Source organism: Mustelus asterias, chromosome 4 (assembly GCF_964213995.1).
Source record: "Mustelus asterias chromosome 4, sMusAst1.hap1.1, whole genome shotgun sequence".
In the NCBI taxonomy this organism is placed as follows: Eukaryota; Metazoa; Chordata; class Chondrichthyes; order Carcharhiniformes; family Triakidae; genus Mustelus; species Mustelus asterias.
Window position 1 is genome coordinate 136824552 of NC_135804.1, and position 22412 is coordinate 136846963.

The 22412-nt window shown below is 45.1% G+C and overlaps 1 protein-coding gene across 1 annotated transcript in view; it reads left to right on the forward strand.

The window, feature by feature from the left end:
* The first annotated feature begins 6140 nt into the window (after window positions 1-6140).
* il1rapl2 (interleukin 1 receptor accessory protein-like 2) overlaps window positions 6141-22412 on the forward strand; it is a 502399-nt gene continuing 486127 nt past the window's right edge. Inside the window, exons 1-3 of the mRNA XM_078212065.1 lie at window positions 6141-6231; window positions 14349-14534; window positions 17798-18077. Of these exons, the coding sequence (XP_078068191.1) occupies window positions 6141-6231; window positions 14349-14534; window positions 17798-18077 (557 nt within the window). The remainder of the gene's footprint in view (window positions 6232-14348; window positions 14535-17797; window positions 18078-22412) is intronic.

Here is a 22412-nt window from a genome sequence, read left to right on the forward strand (position 1 = left end):
ACGATCATCTTGCTGGTGCCAGTACAGAGTGATACTGCGGATAGTTGGGAACCTGTCTCGGGGGCAGGGGATTCATATGGTGTTCGTGGAAGTGGAAATGACTAGGGTTGGGAAGCATTTTCCGATCGGGGCCATTGTGATCTCCTGGACTCGTTTCGATCGCCTCAGGGGGTCGGAGAGGAATTTCCCAGATTTTTTTTTCCCCATATTGGCCCTGGGGTTTTTCACTCTGGGTTTTCGCCTCTCCCTGGAGATCACATGGTCTGGAATGGGGGGGTGGGGGTAAGTTAATGTAATGAACAAAGCATCGTAGCTGTGAGGGACAGCTCGGTGGATAGGATATTGGTATGTAGATAGGCTGGAAAATTGGGTGGGGATCCTGGATTCAGGATTCAATCCTGGACTGGGGAGCGGCGCGGGCTTGGAGGGCCGAAGGGCCTGTTCCTGTGCTGTATTGTTCTTTGTTCTTTGTTCTTTGTTTGTAAAGCAATGAGTATCCAGCTGGCATGATATAATGGCTTTGTCAGTAATTCATCTTGTTTGGCAGTTAGAATCATAGAATCCAAACAGTGAAGAAGGAGGCCATTTGGCCCATCAAGCCCGTACCGACAATTCTAGCCAGGCCCTATCCCCGTAATCCCATATATTTACAATGCTAATCCCCCTGACACTAAGGGGCAATTTAGCATGGTCAATCAACCTAACCCACACATCTTTGGACTGTGGGAGGAAACCGGAGCACCCAGAGAAAACCCATGCAGACACGGGGAGAATGTGCAAACTCCACACAGACAGTGACCCAAACTGGGAATCGAATCCACGTCCCTGGCGCTGTGAGGCAGCAGTGCTAACCACCGTGCTGCTCCTTCAGTTCACCTTACCGACCACAAAAATTCTCAGTGAGGACCTTTGACATTTCTGGAAATATTCAGGAGCATTGCATCACTTTACATTGGACGTTGATCGAATCATTTCATTTCCTGACCATAGATCTCGACAGCACAGAAAAAGACCATTCAGTCCATTGTGCTTTTTAAAGAATAGAATTATAGAATCTGTGCAGTGCAGAAGGAGGCCATTCGGCCCATCGAGTCTCCACCGACCACAATCCCACCCAATCCCTATTCACACAACCCCATGCATTTATCCTAGCTAGTCCCCCTGTCACTAAGGGGCAATTTAGTATGGCCAATCCGCCTAACCCACACATCTTTGGACTGTGGGAGGAAACCGGAGCACCCGGAGGAAACCCACGCCGACACGGGGAGAATGTGCAAACTCCACACAGTCACCCAAGCAGGGAATTGAACCCGGGTCCCTGGTGCTGTAAGGCAGCAGTGCTAACTACTGTGCCACCGTGCCGCCCATATGCCGCCCAGTGTTCTGATGTCCATTTGTCGGATTAATCTAAAACTATTCACATTCTCTTCCCCAAGTCTTGACTCTTCCTCTTAATGTAAATATTTATCCAATCTCCCTGCCATTGATCTCAGCTTCAATAATTTCATATGATAAAGCATTCAATGCGACAAAAATACTTTGTGTAAAAAGAATCTGACAGCCTCTCTCAATTATCATTTTAAATTCTTGAGTCGATCAGCGCGAGGGACCCTGGGTTCGATTCCCGGCTTGGGCCACTGTCATTCTCTTCATGTCTGCGTGCGTTTCCTCCCACAGTCCGAAAGATGTGCTGGTTGGGTGCATTGGCCACGCTAAATTCTCCCTCAGTGTATCCGAACAGACGCTAGAGTGTGGCAACTAGGGGATTTTCACTGTAACTTCATTGCAGTGTTAATGTAAACCTTACTTGTGGCTGATAAATAAACTTAATAAACTTAAAAAGGGGGAGGAATTTCTTCAGCCAGAGAGTGGTGAATCTGTGGAACTCTTTGCCGCAGAAGGCTGTGGAGGCCAGGTCATTGAGTGTCTTTAAGACAGAGATAGATAGGTTCTTAATTAACAAGAGGATCAGAGGCTATGGGGAAAATGGAGGAGAATGGGGATAAGAAAAATATTAGCCATGATTGAATGGTGGAGCAGACTCGATGGGCCGTGTGGCCTAATTCTGCTCCGATGTGTTATGGTCTATCCCTGTTGCTCCATCAAAACTCTGCATAGTTTAAAAATTTCATCTGAATGTTCCTTGCTCCGACAGCAGTAGTCCCAGTATCTCAGGTCTGCCCCTGTAGTTGGCTGAGACTTTTCATTCCTGCCCTGCCTTGCCCCCATCCAGGATTTTCCAGTCCTGCCAAGAGTCAATGGACTTTTGATTGGCCCGAGGCATTCACCGTGGCAGGTTCAGCCATGGCTGTGCTGGAAGACCCTGACCATTGTTTCCCAAACCAAGCACCATTCTAGGAATGTTGTGATGATTTTTCTCCCTTAGTTTTTAACCTCCCTTCTTCAATTGGGTGCCTGAACTGCTCAAAGGACTTAGCTGTAGCTTGTACAAGAGTTGTGTATAATGTTAGGCCATTTTCTTAGTTTTGTACTCTATCTTCCCATTTACAAACTCCCGACATATATTTCTAAATAACTTTATCTACTTTAGGGGGACTTGAGGAAAATCCTTTTTACCCGGAGGGTGGTGACGGTCTGGAATGCGCTGCCCGGGAGAGTGGTGGAGGCGGGATGCCTCACATCCTTTAAAAAGTACCTGGATGAGTACTTGGCACGCCATAACATTCAAGGCTCTGGGCCAAGTGCCGGCAAGTGGGATTAGGTGGGCAGGTCAGGTCATTTCATGCATCGGTGCGGACTCGATGGGCCGAGGGGCCTCTTCTGCACTGTAGTAATCTGTGATACTTACAGTTGTACTTTGATTGAATTCTCTATTTGAAGCTCTTAGCAGTTCGTACATTCACACCCATCAGAGTGTGACCATTATCGTCACCCAAATTCTTGTTTCTTTTTCCCCAAAATCTACTGTTCACACATTCATTTATCCACCTTAAGTTGCCCCTGCTTTCTCATTTCACTAACTTGCGTCATCCTGAGCATTTTCACAGAATCATAGAATTCCTGCAGTGCAGAAAGGGGGCATTTGGCCCATTGAGTCTGTACCGACTCTGCGAAAGAGCATGTTACCCAGGCCCAGTCCCTTCCCTATCCCCGTAACCCCACACATTTACCCCGCTAGCCCCCTAATCTACCTATCTTGGGACACTAAGGGGCAATTTAGCATGGCCAATCCACCTAACCTGCAAATCTTGGAGTGTGGGAGTAAACCGGAGCACCCAAAGGAAACCCACGCAGACGCAGGGAGAATGTGCAAACGCCACACAGTCACCCGAGGCCGGAATCGAACCTGAGTCTCTGGTGCTGCGATGCAGGAGTGCTAATCACTGTGCCACCGTGCCACTCAACTCACTGTTTGATAAACCACCTCCTTTTGTGGCATCATTAAGTTTGAAGATTATATTTTAATATTGTGTTCCATACTCCACATATTCCAGAACAGGTGCCAGAGTGTGGCGACTCATGGAATTTCAGCGTAACTTCATTGCAGTGCTAATGTAAACCTACTTGTGACACGAATAAATAAACTTCAAAAGAAAATATATAACCCAAACAGAAGTCACTTATGCTCAGAGGGTAATGTACAATTCAGAATTTTTGATTTGATTTGATTTATTATTGTCACGTGTATCAGTATATAGTGAAAAGTATTGCTTCTTGCGCGCTATTCGGACAAAACATACCGTTCATAGAGAAGGAAATGAGAGAGTGCAGAATGTAGTGTTACAGTCATAGCCAGGGTGGAGAGGAAGATCAACTTAATGCGAGTTAGGTCCATTCGAAAGTCTGACAGGCTCAAGGAAGAAGCTGCTCTTGAGTCGGTTGGAATGTGAGCTCACACTTTTGTATCTTTTTCCTGACGGAAGAAGGTGGAAGAGAGAATTTTCAGAGTACGTGGGGTCCTTAACTATGCTGGCTGCTTTGCCGAGGCAGCGGGAAGTGTAAACAGAGTCAATGGATGGGAGGCTGGTTTGCGTAATGGATTGGGCTACATTCACAACCTTTTGTAGTTCTTTACGGTCTTGGGCAGAGCAGGAGCCATACCAAGCTTGATACAGCCAGAAAGAATGCTTTCTATGGTGTATCTGTAAAAGTTGGTGAGAGTCGTAGCTGACATGCCAAATTTCCTTAGTCTTCTGAGAAAGTAGAGGCGTTGATGGGCTTTCTTAACTATAGTGTCGGCATGGGGGAACCAGGACAGGTTGTTGGTGATCTGGACACCTAAAAACTTGAAGCTCCCGACCCTTTCTACTTCGTCCCCATTGATGTAGACAGGGGCATGTTCTCCTTTACGCTTCCTGAAGTCGATGACAATCTCCTTCGTTTTGTTGACACTAAGGGAGAGATTATTGTTGCCGCACCAGTTCACCAGATTCTCTATCTCATTCCTGTACTCTGTCTCGTCATTGTTTGAGATCCGACCCACTACAGTGGTGTCGTCAGCAAATTTGAAAATCGAGTTGGATGGGAATTTGGCCACAGTGATAGGTGTATAAGGAGTATAGTAGGGGACTGGGAACACAGCCTTGTGGGGCATCGTTGTTGAGGATGATCATGGAGGAGGTGTTGTTGCCTATCCTTACTGATTGTGGTCTGTGAATTCGGAAGTTCAGGCTCCAGTCGCAGAGGTAGGAGCCGAGGCCCAGGCCATGGAGTTTGGAGATGAGTTTCGGAGGAATAATGGTGTTGAAGGCTGAGCTGTAGTCAATAACTAGGAGTCTGACAGAGTGTTCCAGGGTTGAATGCAGGGCCAGGGAAATGGCATCTGCTGTGGACCTGTTACGGCAGGTGGCAAACTGTAGTGGATCCAGGTAGTCCGGGAGGCTGGAATTGATTCGTGCCATGACTAACCTTTTGCAGCACTTCATAATGATGGATGTCAGAGCCACCGGCCGATAGTCATTAAGGCACGCTGCTTGGTTTTTCTTAGGTACCGGGATAATGGTTGTCTTCTTGAAGCAGATAGGGACCTCAGATTGTTGCAAAGAGAGGTTGAAGATGTCTGTGAATACCCCCGCCAGCTGATCCACGCAGGATCTGAGTGCTCATCCAGGTACCCCATCCGGGCCAGTTGCTTACCGTAGGTTGACCTTCGAGAAAGCTGCTCTTACATCTGCAATGGTGACCCCAGATACAGGTTCATGCAGGGCTTCCAGGGTGGAGGGCATGCTCTCGCTGACCTCTTGCTCAAAATGGGCATTGAATGCATTGAGCTCATCAGGGAGGGGTGCGTTGGAGCCGGCGATCTTACATGCCTTCATCTTGTAGCCTGTTATGTCTTGCGGACCTTACCATAGTCGGCAGGGGTCGGTGTGGCTAGCCTGGGACTCTAGGCTGGTCCAGTACTGTCTTTTGGCATCTTTGATGGATCTCCTTAGATCGTATCTGGCTTTCTTGTATAGCACAGTAAGGAGTCTCACAACACCAGGTTAAAGTCCAACAGGTTTACTTGGTAGCACAAGCCACAAGCTTTCGGAGCACTGCCTCTTCATTCAGATGAAGGGGCAGTGCTCCGAAAACTTGTGGCTTGTGCTTCCAAATAAACCTGTTGGACTTTAACCTGGTGTTGTGAGACTTCTTACTGTGTTTACCCCAGTCCAACACCGGCATCTCCACATCATTTCTTGTATTGGTCAGGGTCGCCTGACTTGAATGCTTCAGACCTGGACTTCAGCAAGCAGTGGATATCCCTGTTCATCCATGGTTTCCGGTTGGGGAACACGCGGATTTGCTTCTTTGGCACACAGTCATCTACACACTTACTAATGCAGTCAGTTACTGTAGTGGTGTACTCGTTCAGGCTGGTTACAGAATTTTTAAATACCGACCAGTCCACTGACTCCAAGCAGCCCCGTAGGAGATCATCCGATTCCTCAGACCAACATTGCACAACTTTCTTCGATGGATTCTCCCGCTTCAGTTTTTGCTTGTCAGCCGGGAGCAGGAGCACGGCCTTGTGGTCCGATTTGCCAAAGTGTGGGTGGGCGATAGAGCGGTAGGCATGTTTGATATTTGTGTAGCAGTTGTCTGAGACATTTGGGCCTCTGGCGGAACAGGAGACGTGTTGGTGGAAACTTCGTAGTACGCTCTTGAGCTTGGCCTGATTGAAGTCCTCAGCCACGATGAATCAGGCCTCGGGATGTTTCGTCTCAAGGTTATTCGTGGTGGTGGATATTTCGTCCAACACGATCTTCAGTCCACATGGAGTGGGATGTAAACTGCCATCAGGATAACGGAGGTAAACTCCCACGGAAGGTAGTAGGGGCCCCATTTTAGCATCAGATAGTCCAGATCCAGGGTGCAGAAACTTGGAGCGCACAGTTTCCATTTCTTCTCCAGTTTGAGCATTTGAGCATTTACCCAAAAAGTTGTGATTTCCGTCAAGCCAACTTTCCAACTCAGTTGTTCCAATTTTACTTATTCCATATGTCCAAATTCTCCTAACATGAGAATAACAACATTACAAGCAATTTAATTATCTCTGAAACCAAACTGCCAGTGAGACAATAGATTGTGATTGAGATGCTGAAGTACCTTTTCATTAAATGTTGGTTACAACGTGCTGCAACTTGATTGACAATTATGAAGCTAATCAATAACTATTTGGCTCTGGCATTGACCCTCTTATGTGCAGATGCTACACTTACTTCTTTTGTTCTCATAGAGTCATAGAGGCTTATAGCATGGAAACAGGCCCATCGGCCTGTCCCCTTAGATCTCTTTATTCTATAACTCTCCCCAACTCCCTACCATTAACTGAATAAGTCCTGCCCTGGTTCGGTCGTCTGAAATGCATCACCTCGCGTTTATCTAACTTAAACTCCATCTGCCATTCGTCAGCCCATTGGTCCAATCGATGTTTTAATGGATTAAATGGGTTGAAAGGTGAGTCGAAAATCATAAACTCGGCCAGAATCAAGTTCCTTAATTAATATTTACTCACTCTCCAACTTGTTTGCTGCAACCCCCTCCCCCACCCCACCCCCCCCCCCCCCCCCCCTCCCCCCCAACGGGACCAACTGCTGCATTCCTCAGGCTGTCCCAGACAATCTGCATCTTTGTTCTGCCATTCACACCTTCAGACTACTTAATGGGCGCTATTAGCACCTTTCTTAGCCTTTATCAACATGATGTATATTCCCTTTGTCCAATTACAGTGCCCCCCCCACCCCCAAACTCTCAGCCCACCCTCATGGTATGAATATTTTCCTATTTTCTGTGTATTTAACTCTTGACGGAGGGCCACCCAGACTCCAAACGTTGGCTCTATTCTCTCTCCACAGATGCTGTCAAACCTGCTGAGATTTTGCAGCGTTTTCTGTTTTTGTACCCATATTGCCTGGATTATCAGGATTTGAGCTTGTGAAGGAGGTTTTTAACGTAAATATGTTAGCTTGAATCAACTCAAATCAACTGCACTTTTAAAATAAAAATGTTGGTGGCTATATCTCCTTGGGCTCAACTGGCAAGAAATTATTCTACGCTTGAACTTACCCCACGGCAAGGTCAGACAGCCAAGCTTGACTTTCTCGGTGGGATAAATACAATGTACGGAGGAGTTTCAGCCAGAAATTACCTTTTCATTAAATTCAGAGCACTTATTCAGAATGATGTAGCATCTGTCCATCTCTCAAGTGCAGAGAGGTTTGGGTGTGAGGAGGGGTGGAGGGGAAGGTTTTCGAAATAATGTCAGAATTTTAAAATTATTTTCCAATTGTCTTTTTGGTTCACCTTAGAATCATGAAGTTTTTGAACTTGTACTTTTGGACTCCTTAGAAATGCATCATAAGGTAAAACATAGAGCAGTGCATCACAGGGAGAGGCCCTTCGGTCCACAATGTTGTGCTGAATTTGATGCCAAACAAATCTAATCCCTTCTGCCTGCCCTTGGTCCATATCCCTCTATTCCTTGCATATTCATGTGCATTAGAACAAAAGCCCTTTAAATGCCCCTGTCGTATCTGCTTGCACTACCATCCCTGGCAGCACGTTCCAGACATTGCCCACTCTTTGTGTACAAAACTTGTCCCTCATATGTCCTTTGAACTCACCCCCCACCTTATGTGAAAGCCCCCTAGTATTAGACATTTCAACTCTGGGAAAAAGATTCTGACTGCCAACCCTATCTATAACCTGCATAATAATTTGGGTGGCACAGTGGTTGGCACTGCTGCCTCACAGCATCAGGGACCTGGTTTCGATTCCGGGCTTGGGTCATTGTCTGTGCAGATTCTGCACGTTCTCCCCGTGTCAGCGTGGACCTTTTCCGGGTGCTTCTCCCAGAGTCCAAAGACATGCTAGTTAGGTGCATTGGCCATGTTAAATTCTCCCTCAGTGTGCCAAAACAGGTGCCAGAATGTGGTGACTAGGGGATTTTCACGGTAACTTCATTGCAGTCTAAATGTAAACCTACTTGTGACATTAATAAATCAATTAAACAGTTTTGTAGACGTCTATCTGGTCTCCCCTCAGCTTCTGCCACTCCAGAGAAATCAACCCTAGTTTGTCCAGCCTCTCCTTACAGCTCATACCCTCAAATCCAGGCAGCAACCTTCGTAAACCTCTTCTGCGCTCTCTCCAAATCCTCCTGTAATGTGGCGACCAGAATTGAATGCAATACTCCAAGTGCGGCCTGACCAAAGTTTTATAAAGCTGCATAGAATCATAGAATCCCTAAAGTGCAGAAGGAGGCCACTCGGCCCATCGAGTCTGCACCAACCACAATTCCACCCAGGCCCCACTCCCGCAACCCCCCACATTTGCCCTGCTAATCCCTCTGACACTAGAGTTAATTTAGAATGGCCAATCCACCTAACCTGCACATCTTTGGATTGTGGGAGGAAACCGGAGCACCCGAGAAAATCCACACAGACATGGGGAGAACGTGCAGACTCCGCATAGATAGTCACCAGAGGCTGGAATTGAACCCGGGTCCCTGGTGCTGTGAGGCAGCAGTGCTAATCACTGTGCCACCGTGCTGCCCGTGCATCTTGTCTGTAAAGACAAATTCTTTCATATTCTTTGCTTTTAGCTTCATTGGTTGTGAACATCCCACAAAATACCATCGCTTATCTCCACTCACACTCTCATTAGTCTGAATATATAGGAGAAAACGAGATTACTGCCAAACTCAAGCTGCAATAACAATGATCTGACCCAGTCGCAAAGCATTGACTTTATCCGTCACATATCTGTGTAGCAATTTAGATTATAGATTCTGTTTAGTCCACACTAGTGGTATTGCTGACCAAGGTGCAATTTCAGCCTCAGTTTACACTTGATAGCGTGTTTATTGTTTTCTCCAGAAGACCCAATCTCTCAAGGAGACTTGGCTTTTTGCAAGAGTACGGAAGGATAAAAGTGCAGTGGTTTCAGAATATGCTGAACTCATACGATTGTTCAGTTCTTGCTCGCAATGTTTAGGAACTTTGAAAGTGCCAAGGTTAAAACCTGCTGAAGGTAGAAGGGACATAAGAGGAAGCAGGAGGCAATAAGAGCATCAAGGAATACCGGCTGGATGAAGGTAAACTTCAGGCAGCAAGATTTGAATCTCTTGAAATGGAGACTGAAGTTTATTTATTTATTTATTAGTCACAAGTAGGCTTATATTAACACTGCGATGAAGCTACTGTGAAAATCCCTTAGTCGCCACACTCCAGCGCCTATTCGGGCACACTGCACCAACCGCAATCCCACCCAGGCCCCACTCCCGCAACCCCCTACATTTACCCTGCTAATCCCCCTGACACTAGCGTTAACTTAGCATGGCCAATACACCTAAACCGCACCTTCTTTCGGGCTGTGGGAGGAAACCGGAGTGCCCGGAGGAAACCCACACAGACACGGGGGAGAACATGCAGATTCCGCACAGACAGTGACCCAAGCCGGGAATCGAACCCGGGTGAGGCAGCAGTGCTAACCACTGTGCCACCGTGCTGCCCGACATATGCAGCAGGAGGTGACTTTATTTTGAGGGTTGGGTTGAAGCGATTGAAGAAACAGCCAAAAGAAAGGTGAGGTATTTAATGAAGAGAAATGAGTGATATGTCCCTGAAATCCGGAAAGTTAAGCCACCTGGGCCCACACCTTTCCATCAGAGTCTGAACTGCCGTATTCAATACTGATTAGACAGAAAACTACGCACTTCACTTGGATATGTTCAAAGAGGTCAGCTTTTCGATACACAATGCAGAAGAATTCCCTCAGCACAAGAATCTCCACAGAGAGAAACAAAGAGAGTCAGCACAGAGGGCATGTCTCCTTTTTAACAACATTAAGGTAAGTTTAAATGGCCTCACAAATGTTAGTGAATGGGTGACTGGAGAATGAGTGATTGAGTCGACTGGTAGGGTGGATGAGGTAAGTGGATAAGGTGGCAGCTGGTGGTAGGTGGGTAAGTGCAGTCTGAGGTGTGAGGGTGGAAGGTGGGTAAGGTGGTAGAGTGGCAGGTGGGTAGGGGGCGAGTATGGTAGTTGACAAGGTGGCAGGCGACAAGTGGGTGAGGTAGTAAAGTGGCAGGTGGATACGATAGTGGGTTGAAAGTGGGTGAGTAGGGTGGCAGATGGTTGAGTAAGTATGTGGGGAGGTGGGTTTGTGTTGGTCAGGTCGGGAAGGGTTGTCATGCCTGGTGCTGGTCAGATCTGTTTGTAGGGTACTGGATTTGATCAGGAGGGATGGTCGGGGATGGGGGGTGTTGGTCGAGAGGTGGAAGTGGAAGTTAATGTGGGGTCGGTTGTATAGTTACTCAGGTTTTGGACTCGGGCTTTTCTGTCCAAAATTTCCTGGATAAATATCCATTTATGTCAGCCGGAAAAGACCAATAACTCTAACTCAGAATGCTTTTTCAGAGGGTCTTGAGGGGAGGAGAATTATCCGGCAGATGTTTAAAGCTTTCTGGATAATTCCCATGGAATTTCCTTGCAATCCAGAAGTGCACCTTAGGTCGTCCAACCAGTCCCAGACAATCTGCAGACCAGAAGATCCAGGCCAGCGAGTATTTCTACTTGTGGGACCTCTCTCTGCACATCCAAGTTGCCACATTTCTCTGCATTACAATAGTAATGATATTTTGTTAAATTATAACCCATCAGATATGAAATGTTTTCAGATGACCTGCTCATGTCCTGGGGTTACCTAGGCCATAATACTGTTAGATAGTTGTCAGGCGTCTGTCAGCTGGGATTTGCCTACCTGATGGATTCAAGTTCATGCATTCCTGGAACCACGCCGGCTAGCGCAGCTTTTCAAAGATTTTAAAAGGTGCCCTGAGCGCTGCGTTCACGGACAAGTCCCCCTTTCCCCAAAAACCAAAACGGTGCTCACCCTCCCGCCCCGTTGACAGAAGTGAGCAAGAGGGGCATCTCGGGAAGTCCCAAGGCACTTTACATCGAATGAAATCATAGAATAGAATCCCTGCAATGCAGAAGGAGGCCATTCAGCCCATTGAGCCTGCATCGACAACAATCCCACCCAAGCCCTATTGTATTTGTGGTGTGATAATGAGACCAATAATAAACCACGAGAATTTATCACGGCTAATCCACCTAACCTGCACATCTTTGGAGTGTGGGAGGAAACCGGAGCAAACCCACCAGACACGGGGAGAATGTGCAAACTCCACACAGTAACCCAAGCCAGGATCGAACCTGGATCCTTGGCGCTGTGAGGCAGCAGTGCCAACCACCATGCTGCCCCTTCTCCTTGCATCGATATAGCACCTTTCACATCCTCGGGAAGTCCCAAGGCACTTTACATCGAATGAAATCATAGAATAGAATCCCGACAATGCAGAAGGAGGCCATTCAGCCCATTGAGCCTGCATCAACAACAATCCCACCCAAGCCCTATCGCTGTAACCCCCCCCTGACACTAAGGAGCAATTTAGCATGGCCAATCAACCTAACCCGCACATCTTTGGACTGTTTTGAAAGAGCACTGACTGCTGCGATGCAGGAAGCATGGCAGCCAATATGTGAATGGCAAACAAACAACAATGAGATTACGACCAGGTAATCTGTTGTAGGGATGTCGATGGAAGGATAAGTATTGGCGCAGTCACTGAGGATAATTCCTCTGCTCTTCTTTGAAATGGTACCATGAAATCTTTTACATCCAGATAGGAGAGCAGGCCGTACCTGGGTTTAGTGATTCACCTGAAAGATAACATCTCCAAAAATTGACAATTGTAATTTGTCAGTTCAGTCTCTTTCTCAGCACGATTGATTCCTATCTCTTGCCATAACTGTAAGGTCAATGCCAGACATTCCCCGACAGTCTGCAAATTATTCCCAAACGGTGAATGTTATTAAGTTTTCAAGTTTCAAAACAATATTGCGAGTTGACCAATGTTAAAGACCGTCAGATTTTAAACGTACAAATCGCAGATATCAACTTGCAGAATGCTACCAAAATGAACTGAGTATATTTTGCACATGGCTACCAGTTAACATTAACCACAGAATCTTTCACGTCATTAAGTGGAATGTCTAATTCGTTGGAAAGAGACACTCACCCCAGTCCAGTGATATGAAAAGCTAAAGGTCTTTCTCTGCTGTATCCATTAATTGCAAACAGCACGGACTTTGCTGATTTGTATTAAAATCTACGAGCCAGGAATTCCAGTTCCAGTGCCTGGACTAGCTACAGAAAAGGAGATAACAGTGGTTCACGTGGAGCTGATTTCCCTTGTGAGAAAGGACTGCACGGGTGTTAATCCTCCCTTGTGCTTTCCCCAGGAGCTGCAGATCCCAGTGTTGGAGGAAGTGCAGACGACAACACTAAGTTTAAAGTTCATTTATTAGTGTCACAAGTAGGCTTACATTAACTCTGACATGGAGATGCTGGGATTGGACTGGGGTGGGCACAGTAAGCAGTCTCACAACACCAGATTGAAGTCCAACAGGTTTATTTGGTATCATGAGCTTTTGGAGCACTGCACATCCCAGGACACCAGGGGGCAATTTAGCATGGCCAATCAACCTAACCCTCCAGATCTCTCTGTTTTCTATGTTGTGTTTGAAATTTAGCTTCTATTGCCTTGACTTGATGAAGGAGCAGCACTCCGAAAGCTCGTGATACCAAATAAACCTGTTGGGCTTTAACCAGGTGTTGTGAGACTTCTTACTGTACATTAACATTGCAATGACGTTACTGTGAAAATCCCCTAGTCGCCACACTCTGGCACCTGTACAGATATACTGAGGGAGAATTTAGCATCACCAATGCACCAAATCAGCACATCTTTCGGACTGTGGGAGCATACCGGAGCTCCCGGAGGAAACCCACGCAGATACAGGGAGAACGTGCAGACTTCTCACAGACATTGACCCAAGCTGGGAATCAAACCCAGGTCTTGATGCTGTGAGGCAGCAGTGCTAACCACTGTGTCCGCCCCCACTACTGAGCACAATGAAAGATAAAGACAATATAGCAAAGAGAAGTAATTAGGAAAGGGGAAGTAGTTGAAGTTAATAATGTGATTTTCCAATTAAACTCCACTTAATTAAAATTCAGTCACTTGTCCCCATACGAGGCAACACGAATGATAGGTCAACTTCTATTTCAGTCTCTTTAAACATGCCCAAAACTCCCTCCAGTCTCCGGTATGTTACTATGTATTGATCTTTAAAGGTAACCACCAACAGAATGAATGTTTTTCTTAATAGCTTGGAACATTTTCACACCAACTAAACGTCTGCTGTGCATTTTATGATTGGCAGTTTGGTACTGTACTCAAAATATTTTACTGTTCAATGGCTTTATGACATGGCTCCTGTTGAGCAATGTTTATAATATAATTACTTACTTGAAAGGATTCCAAGTGTAAGTCCTTATAACACTTTGCAGCCATGTGCTTCATATTAAATCCTGATTATTTTTGTGAAAACATTTAAAACCCGTGGGTTTTAAATTTTAAGGGACAAAATTAAGACCACTGCTTTAAAAAAAAAAGCCATGTATTAGGGGGCACGGTGGTTAGCACTGCTGTCTCACAGTGCCAGGGACCCGGGTTCGATTCCTGGCTAGGGTCACTGTCTGTGTGGAGTTTGCACATTCCTCCCGTGTCTGCGTGGGTTTCCTCCGGGTGCTCCGGTTTCCTCCCACACACCAAAGATGTGCAGGTTAGGTGAATTGACCATGATAAATTCCCCCTCAGTGTACCTGAACAGGCGCCGGAGTGTGGCGACTAGGGGAATTTCACAGTAACTTCACTGAATTGTTAATGTAAGCCTACTTGTGACTGTCTCCTGCCTAAGAGAGGACTCCACCCCAGCGGGGTGATTGCCCACTCTTAAGCCAGGTGGCCCTCTTCTGCTGTGTTGCTCTCAAAGGGACAATCACCACAACTTTACTGCACATCAAAAGGTACAATGCGAGTCAGGAAAATTCCCAGCTTGGCTCATTCACCTCGGAAGAAAGTACCCACAAAGGCTTTGTCTTCATTGCTGGGGTGCAAGCTGGAGTCGAGTCAGCTGACCCAGGAATAAGTTTGGATGGAGCCACGGGAATTTGCACATGTGAGGGTGGACTGTTTAAAAGGCCCACTTTGATGCAGCTGGACTTTGTCCCAGATAAATAAAAACACAAAGGCCCACCAGCCCTCGCCCTTCATATTCCCTCACCTTCCAAATACTCCCATATCCCATCCATGCCACCTCATGCCCCACCCACCTGTTATAGCCCTTCATGCTCCCTATGCCTAACTCTGCCATTCCACCCAGTCCCAATGGCCCTAATGTCTCCAGTGCCTAGCCCTGTCCTTCCATCCATCCATATGGGCCCTCATGCCCCCCTACACTAAACTATGGCACATTTTTAAAATTCATTTACAGGATGTGGGTATCACTGGCTAGACCAGCATTTACTGCCTATTCAAAAGCATGTTCCCCAATCACGATTTCAGTGGAACCCTTGCAAACGGTGAAAGTTGACTGTCTTTCCAACTATCTTCTGAACATTAATGACTATTACCAGGAAAAGAGCAACTAAAGTTGGTGTTGTTCCTCTGGAGAGTGAGTCTTGGAAATTGATAATGAACAAAGAAATGACAGAGGCCTTGAAGAGGGATTTTGTGTCTGTCTTCACGGCAGAAAAATTCCCAAAAAAATCAAGAGATGATCGGGAGGGATGAACTTTATACAATCTCCATCACCAAGGAAAGGTTGCTGGGAAAATGTTTAAACCAAAAGGTTGACAGCTTCCCAGGATCTTAAAATGTGTAGCAGCACAGATAATAGATGCAATCTTATAAAATTCCTTAGATTCTGGAAGGGTCTCATTGGATTGCAAAATAGTTTATGTGACCCCTTTATTCAAGGAAGGTGGTGGGTAGAACTCAGGAGGCCATAGGCCAAATGGCCTAACATCTGTCATCGGGAAACTACTAGAATCCATTATTAAGGAGGTTATAGCTTAGAAAATCATGCAGTGATCAGGCAGAACCAACATGACTTTGTAAAGAGGAAATCTTGTTTAACTAATCTACCAGAATTCTTTTGAGAAAGAGCTATTCAAGATGAATGAAGGGGAACCAGAAGATGTGGTGTACTTGCATTTCCAAAAGGCATTTGACCAGGTGCCACATCAAAGTTTACTACACAAGATAAGACCACATGGTGTAGGGGATAAAATATTAGCACGGTTAAAGGATTGGATAGCTAACAGGAAACAGAGTGTAGAGATGAATGGATATTTTTCAGATTGGCACCTGTAACTAGTGGAGTGCCATAAGGATCAGTGCTGGGGCTTCAGCCATTTACATCAATGATTTGGGTGAAGAGACCAAATGTATAGCAGCTAAATTTGCCGAATATGTCAAGATAGGAAGGAAGGAAAATTGTCAAGAGGTGGAAAGCCTGCAATGGACAGATTCGGTGAATGGGCAAAACTTTGACAGGTGGAATATAATGTGGCTAAATGTGAACTTGTCCATTCTGGCAGGAAGAATAGAAAAGCAGTGTACTATTTAAATGGAGGGAAATTGCAGAACTTTGTGTTACAGTGGGATCTGGTGTCTTGGTACATGAATCATATTAAGTTAGAATGCAGGTTGGTCAAGTGGTTAGGAAGGCAAATTGAGTGTTGGCGTTTTCGCAACAGGAATTGAATATAGAAGTGGGCGTCTTTTAATACAGCTGCACAGGTCCTTGCTGAGACCACATCTGGAGTATTGTGTCCAACTTCGTCCTGGGGTGGCACGGTGGCACAGTGGTTAGCACTGCTGCCTCACAGCGCCAGGGTCCCTGTTTCGATTCTTGGCTTGGGTCACTGTCTATGTGTAGTTTGCAAGTTCTCCCTGTGTCTGCACGAGTTTCCTCCCACAGTCCAAAGATGTGCAGGTTAGGTAAATTGGCCATGCTAAATTCTCCCTCAGTGTACCTGAACAGGTGCCGGAGTGTGGCAGCTGGGGCGTTTTCACAATAACTTCATTGCAGTGTGAATGTAAGCCTTACCTGTGACTAATAAATAAACTTTACTTTTATTTCAAAATAGATATAATTGTTTTGGAAACACTTCACGGAAGACTCACTCAACTCATTCCTGAGATGAAGAGCTTATCTTATGAAAAACGTTTGAACAGGTTCAGCCAATAAGAACTGGAGTTTAGAGGAATGAGTGGTAATTTATTGAAACATCTCAGATCTTGAAGCAACGAGATAGGGTAAAAAGTGGGAAGATGTTGGGGATACTAGAACTCTGGGACATAGTTTAAGAATATGAAGTCTCTCTTTTTTAAAAGCTTATTTATTAGTGTCACAAATAGGCTTACATTAACACTGCAATTAAGTTATTGTGAAAATCTCCTAGTCACCACACTCCGGCACCTGTTCGGGTACACTGAGGGAGAATTTAGCATGGCCAATGCTCCTAACCGGCACGGCTTTGGACTGTGGAGGAAACTGGAGCACCTGGAGAAACCCACGCTGACATGGGGAGAACGTGCAGACTCTGCACAGTGACCCAAGCCGGGAATTGAACCCTGATCCCTGGCTGGCGCTGTGAGGCAACAGTGCTAATCACTGTAAAACTGATGAGAAGAATTTTTTTTTCTCAGAGAGTTATCAGAGTGTGGAATTCTCTTCCAAGTAGGTAGTGGAGATTGGGTCTTTAAGTTTATTAATTCTCCTGCTCCCAAATCCAATATTCTTCTGTTAAGTAACTGCTCGTTGGGATGAATCTTAACTCCCAAAAACAGGTGGGTTGGGGTAGAGTGAGACACCAGATCTCACTCTCCTTAAGGCTTGACATTCTTCCTGCTTGAGTCAAAGTATGAACTCCCACCTCGCATCGAGGCAGTCGCTAATTGTGTTCTGTTCAGTATTCTCAAAGTGTTATCTAAATGTAGGATTCACAATTATGAATATATGATCAGAAAATGATGGATCAAATGGTAAAGAGCAAATTGTTTGACAAAATGTTCATCCATGCTTTAATTTTAGTTCCTGCATTTGAAGTACAAGATGTGAGGATATCTTAATTGATGAAACAATTGTTAAAGTGCCATATTTTACCATATAATTTACGACACTTACTCTGTTCGCTTTCTTACAGAATGTTCCATACAATGTTCAGAAGTTGCATTTTTGCAATGATCATAATTTTGTTTATTTAAGTGCACACAAAATGCCAACTTTCACCGAAGTAACAGGGTGATCTTAAATGAGCATCTTGGCCCAGCCACACACCCTTCAGATTCAGTCAGCTGTTGGGGGTATCTGATGGACAATGAAAATCTGTTGACTAACACGTTTTTCTTTTAATTTTTATTCCTTTGTTGCAGTTGACGTTTGCATCGACTGGTCTGTGGATCTCAAGAAATACATGGTGCTGGCAGGAGAGCCTGTGCGTGTGAAATGTGCACTCTTCTACGGATACATCAGGACTAACTACAGCATGGCACAGAATTCAGGACTCAGTCTAATGTGGTACAAAAATAATGGGCAAGGAGACTCAGAAGAGCCAATTATATTTGCTGGACGCAGAATAAGCAAAGAAGAGGATTCAATTTGGTTCCATTCAGCAGAATTACAGGATAATGGATTCTACACTTGCGTATTAAGGTAAGGGGAAATTAATGTTGCTCAACACATAATGAACCCATATTGTTGCAGATTTGTTACCATTGACATTCCATCAATAGTAAATAAAATAGGTGATTCTTGCATGAAAATAGAGGATGGGTTAAAATATTTGGAAGTACTTTGATTGAACTTTAATTGAACATTATTTCGGACTGGTGGATAATGTCTTGGTGCTAATGAACAGTTGCAGTAAAATTGCACAAGTATGATATAATTAAAGGGAAAAAGACAAGAGAGAAAACCTTGGTCCATTATCTATGTGAATATATACATACATAATGTGTGTTTTCACATTATTCATGTCATAAGAGATTCAGTGGGGCAAAGGCAAAGAGGCCGTATTTAAAATGTGCTGTTATGTGTCCTGTCACACTGCTCATAAGTAGCCCAGTGCTCTGACCCTGTCTGCTCCTGGATGATCAAACCCATTTGCCCTCCTGATGTGTCCCAGATTTCGACTGACCCCGGGTCTCCTCACACAGTCTTGAGTGTGACTGGCTTCCCAGAATCCTGGGCAACGTCCCACATTGGAAAGACATGTTCCCTTGATCTGTGGGGTGCACAATGTTTAAATGTAACATGTTATTCAGCCTTCAGTCTGTTGGGACACAACATTTATTTGAATAAGGCAACTTTTAACAGGCTATACAGTTACATATTTTGACCAGAGTATCATATTTTATGCCAACACTCCAAAGGTTGCTGCAGTTATGAATAATTGCTTCGCATTGACCATGTTTGGTGGCTATCACAGATACGCCCTGATATTTCTCTCAGTTTCCATTTCTCTCGCTCGTTATAACAGTCTCTGCTGTGGATTATATTAAGGTTTCAGAATGTAGTTTTGGTTTCAGTTCAAGGTGAATTGAGGGTTTATTTGCTTTTGTTTAGGGTTAGTATACCTGACTGTGTTACAAACCATGCTTGAACTTTTGCCCCAGCTGACAGGCTTTTAGAAGCAAAAATGCCTCAAGGTCGCTATGGAGAAAATTGCTGAGGGTGGAGCTATTCTCTAAAAGGAAAGAAGTGTAGGAGAAGCTGATTTAAAGGCTGCAATGGTTTGTGGCGTTCAACCAGAAATCTCAGTTCCATTATTTAGAGAGAAAAAGAGAGACATCTGGAGAAATGGGTGAGATCATGTACCAATGAATGCAGAGTCCAGCCATGCATATGTATTTAAGAGATGATTCTCAGTTGCTTAGCTATGTTTTTGTTTGACTGGCTTCCTGCTTCCGTTAACCAAATATTAATTATTTAATATTTAAACATTAGCTAAATGATTATTATAAGTGTGAGAGTTGTGCTTTTAAACCAGCACAAATTGTATTCCTGTCTTCAGTTCATAAGATGTAATTTGAGTTCTGGACCTGATGTGAGAGACCTGGTTGGGAATTCTCAGAAAGACCAAAAACATTCATGATTCATTTAGCTTTGTCAGAACATGCTTAATCTTGATTGAAAACCCTGTTGTGGTACAAATGTTGGTTTAGAATCATAGAATCCCTACAGTGCAGATGGAGGCCATCGAGCCTGCACCAACTCTCCAACAGAGCATCCCACCCAGGCCCTATTCCACCACCTCCTCCCACCAATCAACCCACGTATTTACACTGCTTGTCATCCTGACGCTAAGGGAGAATTTAGCATGGTAAATTGACATAACCCGCACATCTTTGGAGTGTGGGAGGAAACCCACGCAGGCACAGGGAGAAACTGCAGACTCCACACAGGCAGTCACCCAAAGCCAGAATTGAACCTGGGTCCCTGGCAATGTGAGGCAGCAGAGCTCCCCGCTGTGCCACTGTTACGTAGGGCGGCAACATCCGTTTCGTTTTACTTTGTGACAGTGCATCTCTACACCAAATGCAGTGCACAAGGAAATGTTTGCACAACAACAGGGATTGTCTCTTTTAGCTAAGTGGAAAATTGCTTTGTTAGCCGTCAAGAAACCACCAGTGAATAGCCATCTTAATTCAATCAAATTTTTTCCCATAAAAAAAGCAGAAGTGTAGTAATAGACAAAAGAGAGGAGCTGTTTCCACAGCGTGCTTTGAAGCAGAACTGGTAGCATGGAGTCAGATATCACAGATTCCCTTGAAAGTTAAAGTATATAAATTGAAAAAACCAATCCCACCCCAAATCTCCCCACCACAAGACCAAGAAGAGCCTCTCGTGAGTGTCATTAGACAACCCTGAAGTGGGAATGTTAGGTGCCACTCAAAACCTCTGCCTTTGAGATCTCTTGTTGTCTTCTGTTGCCACTGAAGAGTTCACTTGGATCTAAACAGCATCACATTATTACCAGAGCAGTTCAATTAAATTGGTGGGCGGCACGGTGGCACAGTGGTTAGCACTGCTGCCTCACAGCACCTAGGGACCCGTGTTCGATTTCCGGCTTGGGTCACTGTGTAGAGTCTGCGCGTTCTCCCCGTGTCTGTGTGGGTTTCCTTCGGGTGCTCCAGTTTCCTCCCACAGTTGGAATGACGTGCTGGTTAGGTGCATTGGCCATGCTAAATTCTCCCTCAGTGTATCCGAACAGGTGCCTCGGAGTGTGGCAATTCGAGGATTTTCACAGTAACATCGTTGCAGTGTTAACGTAAGCCTACTGTGGCACGGATGAATAAACTTTGAAACTATACTTGATTTTAGCATAATGATCGTGTGCATTTTGTAATGCAGTAAGCAGTCTTGCACAGAACCCCTTGTGGCAGGGAGAGCCATTTTGGTGTTGGACTCAACAATTTCTTAATTATAGGCTGTTTAGTTGTTACCAAATGTCATGATTAATACAACATTGGCACACCACTGATCACCGCACCCATATCTAAGGAAGGATGTGCTGACCTTGGAAAGGGTCCAGAAGAGGTTCACAAGAATGATCCTTGGAATGAAGAGCTTGTCGTATGAGGAACGGTTGAGGACTCTGGGTCTGTACTCGTTGGAGTTTGGAAGGATGAGGGGGGACCTTATTGAAACTTACAGGGTATTGTGAGGCCTGGATAGAGTGGATGTGGAGAGGTTGTTTCCACTAGTAGGAAAAACTAGAACCAGAGGGCACAATCTCAGGCTAAAGGGACGATCCTTTAAAACAGAAATGAGGAGGAATCTCTTCAGGCAGAGGGTGGTGAATCTGTGGAACTCTTTGCCTGAGAAGGCTCTGGAGGCCAGGTCATTGAGTATCTTTAAGACAGAGATGGATAGGTTCTTGAATAATAAAGGGCAATGAGGAAAGGCCGGAGAATGGAGATGAGAAAAATATCAGCCATGATTGAATGGTGGAGCAGACTCGATGGGCCGAGTGGCCTATTTCTGCTCCTATGTCTTATGATGTTGCAGTGTAGTCGTGGGTGTGTGTGATATTCTTACCTGCTGTGCTGTGAAGGTATGGGGTGGGGAAACAGCACAGTTCTGTGCTTATATTCTAGGGTGCAGGCAACATATTATTTATGAGACTCTTGTTCAGTTCACATCAATTAGTTCCACACACAAATTTCTGTCACTATTGTAAAGCAAATTCAGTGCAAGTCTGCTTCTTGCAGGCAGTCTCAATTCAGAATGATAAAGTACACTCCTAAATGGGTTTTCAGCTAAAGGATTTGTATAATGTTTAATCCCAGAGAGGTTACTATTCCTGATCATCATCTGTTAACCCTTGCTGATAAAGGGCAGATAAAACACAGTCAGAGTGGAGCAGCTTCCTAATGCTCTCTGTCCAATCCATGAATGAAATGGACACTTTAGTGAGTGTGTTAATAATGAGGACTTTACTCACGTGGAATGTGATCAACTTAAGGCGAACCGAGGAGGGAAAATGTAGGAAAACAAGGCACAACTGGTTATTGTCCACGAGTAGATGATCTTACAGGTAAGTCGCTTCTCAAAATAATAGCATTGTGGGCAGATATTCGTAGATTTGTCAAGCGTATGATAACTATTATTGACATTAATTAAACATGCACTTAATAATAGCACTCTGGAGTTTCACTGCAGGGAATCCACCTATTAGCAGTGAAGTTGTCCACTGATTAGGCCTCAGTGACTCCTGAGGTCTCTCTCTCTCAACAACTCCTCTTTTCTATCGGGTGGAATTCTCCAGTTTTGACACTAAGTGCCGTTAAAATGGGAGTGATTCGTGCATGGTTGAGAGGAAGGAGGGAAGACAAGGGTTGGGAGGGAAGGGAGGAAAGGACAAAGCAAGGAAAGGTTTGTGGATAAAGGGCTTGCGGGGGCGGAGTGGGGGGGGGGGGCGATAAAGCTGCCGGATATAATTCCCTCCAGGCGGCGAATCTGGAGACTATGAGGGCCTCCTCTTCT